The sequence below is a fragment of the Microtus pennsylvanicus genome, chromosome 6 (genome assembly GCF_037038515.1).
Source record: "Microtus pennsylvanicus isolate mMicPen1 chromosome 6, mMicPen1.hap1, whole genome shotgun sequence".
NCBI classification, from domain to species: domain Eukaryota; kingdom Metazoa; phylum Chordata; class Mammalia; order Rodentia; family Cricetidae; genus Microtus; species Microtus pennsylvanicus.
The window spans coordinates 106488228-106495672 of record NC_134584.1 but is presented as its reverse complement, the minus strand read 5'-3'; the positions used below and the strand labels follow the sequence as shown (position 1 = coordinate 106495672).

General features: G+C 53.7%; 2 protein-coding genes across 2 annotated transcripts; both read right to left on the bottom strand.

The window, feature by feature from the left end:
- Psmb10 (proteasome 20S subunit beta 10) lies at positions 1-2506 on the bottom strand. The gene is made up of 8 exons (XM_075977204.1): positions 2302-2506; positions 2012-2099; positions 1829-1926; positions 1574-1714; positions 1196-1311; positions 1024-1082; positions 277-428; positions 1-180 (listed from the first exon to the last, which is right to left on the bottom strand). Exons 1-8 carry the CDS (start codon positions 2355-2357, stop codon positions 69-71), a joined length of 822 nt encoding a protein of 273 aa, XP_075833319.1. The 5' UTR covers positions 2358-2506; the 3' UTR covers positions 1-68.
- Positions 2507-4157: 1651 nt separating this feature from the next.
- Positions 4158-7344, bottom strand: Lcat (lecithin-cholesterol acyltransferase). The gene is made up of 6 exons (XM_075977133.1): positions 7141-7344; positions 6267-6423; positions 6074-6189; positions 5881-5976; positions 5577-5801; positions 4158-4750 (listed from the first exon to the last, which is right to left on the bottom strand). Exons 1-6 carry the CDS (start codon positions 7292-7294, stop codon positions 4176-4178), a joined length of 1323 nt encoding a protein of 440 aa, XP_075833248.1. The 5' UTR covers positions 7295-7344; the 3' UTR covers positions 4158-4175.
- Between the last annotated feature and the right edge of the window lie 101 nt (positions 7345-7445).

Sequence of the window (7445 nt, the reverse complement as noted above, 5' to 3'; positions counted from 1 at the left end):
TTTTGTTTAAGTGTTTGTATTTCCCGGGTTTATTCCCCCTTGTTCCAAGCTCTAAGTCTAAGGCCACTTTATTCCACCTCCATGGCCTGCACGGTTTCCTCCAGAAGCTCCAGGTTCAGGGGCCTCACTTCCTGGGTCAGGACAGCTGTGGTTCCAGGAGCAAAGTGGTACCGGGCAGCTCTAGAAGAGAGGAGGGCCAGCCTTTCAGCGTGCAGCCCTTCAGCGTGCAGCCTGGCAGTCCTCCCAGCCGGCGGTCCTCCCTTCCCCTGCTCCTACCTCTGCACGGGCTTTGTGGGTGAGCTCAGTGTCCGCAGCAGCTTGGCACCTGCTGCAGTGATCACACACGCATCCACGCTGCCTCCAGAGCCCAGGTCACCCAGGATCCCTGCAGTGATGGCTTCCACCAACAGCTCTTGGGCAGCCTCCAGCTGTGGTAGTGTGAATGAGGTTAGGGAGCCTGGTGTGGCCTCACACTAACCTGGGGACTTTGTTAATCTTGAAGCCTAGACAGTCGGCCATTTGTGCAACCCCAACCTCCTTTCTCTCCTGCCAGTCAAAATTCCAGTTCCTCGGCTTCTGACTTGCTTTCTCCCCAAACCTCGTGTTGCCTCCACCCACTGGTCCCCCTGTACAAGCTTCTCAGTGTCCCTTACACTTCCAGGGCCCCTCCGGCGGTCTTCTCACCCACCAATCTAGTCCTCTGTCACTAAGTGTCTCTCTGGGCCTTAGTTATTCCTGAAGCACATAGTCGCCAATTTCTATCGCACTCCGAAGTCCAGACCTCAAACCTCATATAGAACCGCACTGGGCTTTACCTCTTCCTTCAGTTAACGATCATTTGTGAGCATCTCTCAGTGGTCTAAGCTTGGTTACTGCTGGACCTTCAGCATTATTCGGTCCCTACTCAGGTGTCACCTTCTTCCCCTCCAAGCCTTCCTTACTTGGCCAGGTTTTTTTGTTTAGTTTTGTTTTGTTTTACACTCCCCACCTGTGAGCATGAAGTGATGGACAGAAATCGCTCACCGTCATGTTGGGCTGGAACCGGTCCTCCAGTAGTGCCAAGGCTGCATCCTGTCCAGAGCCTACAGGTGGAAAGGGGCATCTGAAGTCAGCTGTTGCTGCCTACTCTCGGGAACAAACCTTGAAGGTAGTGTTGCAGGGGCAGGATTCGTGGGAAAAGGAGGGAAGCACTCACCCAGGGCCGTAAAGAGCAGACGGCTGTAGGAACCGTGGGGGTGTACTCCATAGAGTTGTGGCCCGGTCAGATCAACCCCGCCCACGATCAGTGATGCTCCCACGTGGCCTTGGTACCTGTGGATAAGCGGGCGCTGTTAGTGCCAACTGGAGCCGGCTCCGCCTCTTATGCCAGTTCTAGGTCCGAGTCCCTCCCCTTCCTGTGACCTGGCGTCCTATGATTGATATGGCTTCTTCCGGAACTCAGTTTTGGCCACACCGACCTGGCTTCTTCCGCAAGTAGCAGCCTCGTCTTTTCCTTGCGCCGCCCCCCGCCCCACCCCGCCTACCTGCAAGTAAATGACCCCCGCTAGGGGTCATCTTTACCCCACCTCCTCACCTGAAGAGTGTCTGGCGCAGGATACGGGTGACCGTGGCCACCCGAGGCTCACGACCGGTGGACAGTGCGTGTAGCTCCATCTTGGAAGCTGCCATCCGCGTGGTCATCTCAGTGTCTGCAGCTACTCCAGCCCCACAGCAGCTGAGGGGAAAGGGGTGGTGGGTGTAGACTGGGACGTGCAGGGACAGAGGAGGGCGTGAGTGACAGACAGTGCAGCGTTTGTCTGAGTGTGGGGACTGAGCTGGGGATTCTTACTAGATTTTGGGAGCGATGAAGTGGATCTTCTCGCAGCTTTTGTCAACCACGACCGAATCGTTAGTGGCCCGCGTATCGGCGCCCAGAATAACTCCATCCTGCAGAGGAAGAGCCCAGCCTTAGTGCCCACGCGATCTCCGCAGTGGCGCCAACCTAACCCTCCAGTCCTATCGCCCTGCTCACTCGGAACACGAGTCCCGCGATGGTAGTCCCGGTCTTGCGTGCATGAGGGACCCGAAGGCCCGACAGGACTTGTTCCAAGGACGCATTCCTGCAAACAGTGGGGTGACTCACGTTTCAATTCTGCTTCTAGGGAGAGCCCTTGAACCGGCCCCCCAAACTATCTCTACTTTCCTCATCTCCTGGGTTAAGCCCCTACTTGGTCACCCAACATAAGGCTCCCCCACTTCCACCAGTAAAAAAAGGCCGCCTACTGTCGAGAGCTCTCAACTAGAACTCCACTCCCCCTTCACCTCTGGCAGTTCTCGAAAGAGAAGCCTCCTCTGTGTTCCACTGCCTGCTTCAGCATCTCGGGTCAGGGAAGCCAGCTGAGATCCGGGGGTCGATCAGATGAAAAGAGTGAAGCCCGTGGGGCGAAGCAGAAAAGCGTCTGCCTCGGCGTCGGTGGGGTTGTACAGGACGCTTAGTGCTTCCCGCTTTCGGTTTCACCTCCACCCCAGTTCAGAGGCTGCAGGCGCTTTGTGCGTCTTCTGTTTCACTTTCACCTTTGCCTCTGGTTCCAGGGAGCTTGAGGAAGGGGCTGTTGTACCCCTTGCCAGGTCTTCCATGGCGCTCCTCAGTTCCTCCATCCCCCTCTTATCTGACTGCAAGCCCATACATATATGCAGGCAAAACACTCCACCACATAACTCTTGAAGTATAAATGAAGCCCTTTTGGGTTTAATTGTGTTCTAGTGATGCCAGGTGCCCACCAAGGTCAGAAAAGGGCATTAGATTCCCTGGAACGAATGATTGCGAACCATTTGGTGTACCATGTGGGTGCCGGGAGCCAAACCCAGGTCCTCTGCAAGTGCAACAAGTGCTCTTAACTTCTGAGCCATCTCTCCAGCCCCAAATTAAGCCTTCTTTAGCTGAATTGCCATTCTTTTAGATCCCAAGCTTCCTAGACTTTTTCTTTTTGGTTTTTGAGACAGGGTTGCTCCATGTAGCCCTGGCTGTGCTGGAACTCAATCTGTAGACCAGGCTGGCCTGAATGTTGAGATTAAAAACGTGTAGTGCCATCACCTAGCTCTAAACGTATTTATTTATTTACTTATTTACTTACTTATTTATTCTAGACAGGGTTTCTCTGTTTAACCCTGGCTGTCCTGGAACTAGCTCTGTAGACCATTGTGTTCTGCTTGCATGCCAGAAGAGGGCACCAGATCTCATTATAGATGGTTATGAGCCAACCTATGGTTGCTGGGCTGGGAAATGAACTCAGGACCTCTATGGAGGAGCAGCCAGTGCTCTTAACTCAGAGCCATCTCTCCAGCCCCAATTTTACATTCTTTTTTTTTTAAATATTTATTTATTTATTATTTTTACAATATTCTGTGTGTATGCCTGCTAGCCAGAAGAGGGCACCAGACCCCACTGCAGATGGTTGTGAGCCACCATGTGGTTGCTGGGAATTGAACTCAGGACCTTTGGTAGAGCAGGCAATGCTCTTAACCTCTGAGCCATCTCTCCAGCCCCCCAATTTTACATTCTTAACAGATCTCCAGCTCTCAGCTCCCATATTATAAACTCTATTGATTTATTTAGTTTAGTCTTGTTTTTTCAAGACAGGGTTTCTCTGTATAGCCCTGGCTGTCCTGAAACTCACTTTGTAGACCAGGTTGGCCTCAAACTCAGAAATCCGCCTGTCTCTGTCTCCTTAGTGCTGGGATTAAAAACGTGTGCACCACCATTGCCCAGCCATATTTATTTATTTATTGTTTTTGAGACAAGGTCTATGTGGCCCTGGCTATCCTGGAACTATATAGATCAGGCTGGCCTCGAACTCACAGAGATCCGCCTGCCTCCACCTCCAAAATGCTGGGCCTATTTTAAACTCTTATCCAACTAGAATTCGAATCATATGTCTCTGTGTCCCATTCCAACAGCTGTACCTATATTTGAATATTGGCACAGGTACTGTGAAGGAAGGCAAAGGGCAGGCTTTCTGAGCAGCTCAACCAGGGCAATGAGATGCTATACCTCTCATTGTTCAGTTCAATGGCAGGCTTAGCAAAGCCCATCTCACCTCGTGCGCCTCTGGGTTGGGTGATACATGAATCTAAGGATCCTAGTAGTGCCTTCCATTTAAACCCACAACTCACAGGACTTATAACAGCAAAGGTCTTTATTCAGGGGGTGGGGGACCTGGGCTGGCAGTGGGGGACGCAGGAGTGCCATGACGGTAGGCACCCAGGAGAATGGCATTGATATGTTCCAGTGTGTTATTGCTGAAGACCATGTTGAGATGCTCGGTCCCATTCATGGGCAGCAGGTGCACAGGCTGTGACTGGCGGCCCCGCCACCGGCCACAGAGCTCAGTGCTTCGTGTGGCGACAGTGTCATCCCCATCCTCGTAGAGCGCAGCCACCGGGTCTTTGTAGGGGAAGCTATGGTCATAGATGTAGGTGCCGGGTGTGGGCAGACCCACACCATACAGACAGTACACTTCCACACCAGGCGCAGGGAGGCCCGCCAGTCGGTCACGTGACTGCAGCCACATGTACCATCCTTCTTCAAAATGCAGATCCTCAAAAAAACGCTTGAAGTCTTGGCCTGTGTAGTTGAAGTTTGGGGTGGAAATGAACACGTGGTCTTCAGGCCAGACCTGGTGGGCTGGAAACATCCAGGGTGACGTCGTGGTGATGCGCTGCTCCTCTCTCAGCTTGATGCTGGACATGATCGGGATGCCCTGGTTGTCGCCTGTGGATACAGAGCCCGGTGGGACAGGAAGCACTCAGCCCTGTCCGGGCCCTGTCCCGACCTTGATTCCAAGACCCAGACCAAAGCATGCCTGGTGTCCAGTCAGGTGCTCAAGCTTGAAGAGGCCATGTTACTACTTCTGTAAGCCAGAGCTATGGGGCCTCAAACGGTGTGTCAGTTAAAGAGAGTGAGATCTGTGGTGTGTGTGTGTGTGTGTGTGCATGCGTGTGTACTGGCTATTCTTCCTCAGGTCCTGTACGGGGCCTATGCTGCACGGTGATCACAGGATTGTATTTTTGGAGGATTAGATGGTGTCTGTTTACAGTCAGTGACATAGTCTGGTGAGTTACTCACTAGACTGTGAACTTCCACAGTGAAGGCTGGGCCTTGCTGTGCCCAGTATAAAACGGCGTTCAGTGAGTGGTGGCTGTATTAGTGTTGGGTTCCTGAGGAAGCTACTCAAAAACACAGCATGAGGTCTGGCCATGCTGTGGCAAATACATCCTCAATAAAACAGATTCCTGGGCATGGGGCTCCAGGGAGCAAAAAGCAGCTGAAAGCCAGAGGACTTGGGGCTACATAGAGCAAATCAGAAGCTGACAGACTACTGGGATTGACTTCCTCCATCACCTCCCTTATCATCACTAAAGACTCTGCAAGAGGACATCCTAATGGTACTGTCTTCAAGGAGCTGGGCAGCCGGTATGCCCCACAGACAATATCCCTGGGCGACACTGTGAGCACAGTTGGAGTGACAGCCAGCTCTGTGGTCTGCTTCATCCCTTCCTCACCCCACACAGGACAACAGCAATCAAAAGCTCCTCACCTGAGGCCAGGACCAGCATGGGCTTGACAGAGCCACCCCATGGAGCCCCAAGAGAGATAAAACCATCAATGAAGCGGTCTTTCCAGGACTGAGGCTGGCGCAGTAAGAAATACAGCACATGTAGGCAGCCCAGGCTATGCCCAATAAGGAAGACAGGCTTCCCGTACGCAGCATGCATCTCCTCTACCAGCCCTGCCAGCTTCTGGTAATATTCCTCTTGCTGGCCTGGAGACAGGTAGACATCAGGACAGTGAGGGTCTGGGACCACCTGTCATACCCTGGCCCCTCACCTGCAAGCACTTACTGGGTTCCAAACGCCAGTCATAGGGTGCGGCCCGCACCGTCTCATCCCGCACATACCCATTGTTAACCAGATTCTGGACCAGTGTGTGCATGTAACCTGTGGGGAGGCAGCAACATAGGGGGCTCGGTCCATGACACCGCTAGGCCAGCTTGATAGCCAAGAAGAGCCCCTGCCTTTCCCCGAGCACACACACCTGCTAGCTTGTTGTCGTCTAAGTACTCAACAGAGTAGGTCTTGCCAAAGCCAGGGACACGGATCTGTACACCAGGAGCATTGGACACGCGCCCAGAGCTGCGATTGTAGACAACCCTAGGGACAGTGGGACATTTAGCAGCCAGCAGCCGAAGGGTAATGTGTAGGGGCTGGGTAGGGCACATGGGACATACCTGGTATTATCAATCCAGCAGTCCACCCCAAGGGGTAGAAACATATTGAGATCCAGGAAGATGGTGAAGAAGTCCTCTGTCTTGCGGTAGCACAACCAGTTCACCACATCTGGTTTATCCAGCTTGGCTTCTAGACGATTCCCCAGGCAGCCAGGTACTGTGGGCACCAGCTTTTGTTCTGTCTGGACTTAGCTTCTCTCCACACCCCGAACCCTATCACCAAGAAAGCCCACCCCTCCATCTCCCGCACCCTCAGGGTTCTGGTGACACTTATCCCCTCTCCGTCACACTTCTTACAGTCCCACCAGTTCTGCAAATTCCAGACTCCCTTCAGGCAGGGAAGGTGCAGGAACCAAGGCCGCTGCCCTCCGCCCCCACAAAACAAACATCCAGCTTGGCTTTCCATTATTGCCAAAGTCCAAAGAGAGAACAAATAGGTACAGGGGAACAGGGGCTGGGCCTAGAGCAAGGGGCAGGCCTTTCTGGACCTCTGCTGTCTTGTCCTGGACTAGGTGTCTTGTCCTTGGTAAGGCAGAAGCCAAGGAAGCAGTGGGGCTTAACCCAGTATCCAGTGTGTCTGGAGTTGGCCACAGCTCACGCTGCCCTGTCCAAAGCCGTAGGCAAACTGCATTCCATTCGCCGACCACCACCCCATCCCAATCCCCTGAAGAAGACAACCTGGAGACAGAACAGTGTGAAGGGAAAGGGGCAGTGTCTCTGTAGAACAAACCCTTGACCCTTCCCCGTACCAAGTCCGGCATGAGGGCTGATGGTGGAGGCGGAAGAACCTTGACAGCATCTGATGCTGTCAGGTGTTAGGACCCAGGGTCCCCAAGGTCTCGTTTGATGCATCAGGGACCTAGTGGGGGCTTACCTAGGATGACAGGCCTTGTGTGGTTACTGAGTTCAGCCTTGGGCGTGGTGTGCGGGGGGAAGAGCACATTGAGGAGCCAGAAGGGGGCAGCGGGAGGGAGCAGCAGCCCCAAAAGCAGCAGCACCCACTGCCATGGGGAGCCAGGTAGCCCCATTCCAGCCCAGTGCCTACTGCCAGATGAGGCAGTCCTGGGCCGGCCTTATCTAGACCGGGGATGGGAGGGGCCCCAGGGCCAGAGGGAGGGGCAGAACCACCAATGGGGGTGGCCAGGAAGGGGCATAGCCTTAGGGATCTGGCTCTGGGTT

What these genes read in the sequence shown, in the direction of transcription:
- Psmb10 (XM_075977204.1), bottom strand. Translation starts at nt 2,357, where the DNA reads ATGCTGAAGCAGGCAGTGGAACACAGAGGAGGCTTCTCTTTCGAGAAC. An exon ending in TCGCGGGACTCGTGTTCCGA is followed by an intron (nt 1,927 to 2,011) that starts GTGAGCAGGGCG and finishes CTTCCTCTGCAG; the next exon opens with GATGGAGTTATTCTGGGCGC. An exon ending in TTCATCGCTCCCAAAATCTA is followed by an intron (nt 1,715 to 1,828) that starts GTAAGAATCCCC and finishes CTTTCCCCTCAG; the next exon opens with CTGCTGTGGGGCTGGAGTAG.
- Lcat (XM_075977133.1), bottom strand. Translation starts at nt 7,294, where the DNA reads ATGGGGCTACCTGGCTCCCCATGGCAGTGGGTGCTGCTGCTTTTGGGG. An exon ending in CACAAGGCCTGTCATCCTAG is followed by an intron (nt 6,424 to 7,140) that starts GTAAGCCCCCAC and finishes TGGTGCCCACAG; the next exon opens with TACCTGGCTGCCTGGGGAAT. An exon ending in AGACGACAACAAGCTAGCAG is followed by an intron (nt 5,977 to 6,073) that starts GTGTGTGTGCTC and finishes GCCTCCCCACAG; the next exon opens with GTTACATGCACACACTGGTC.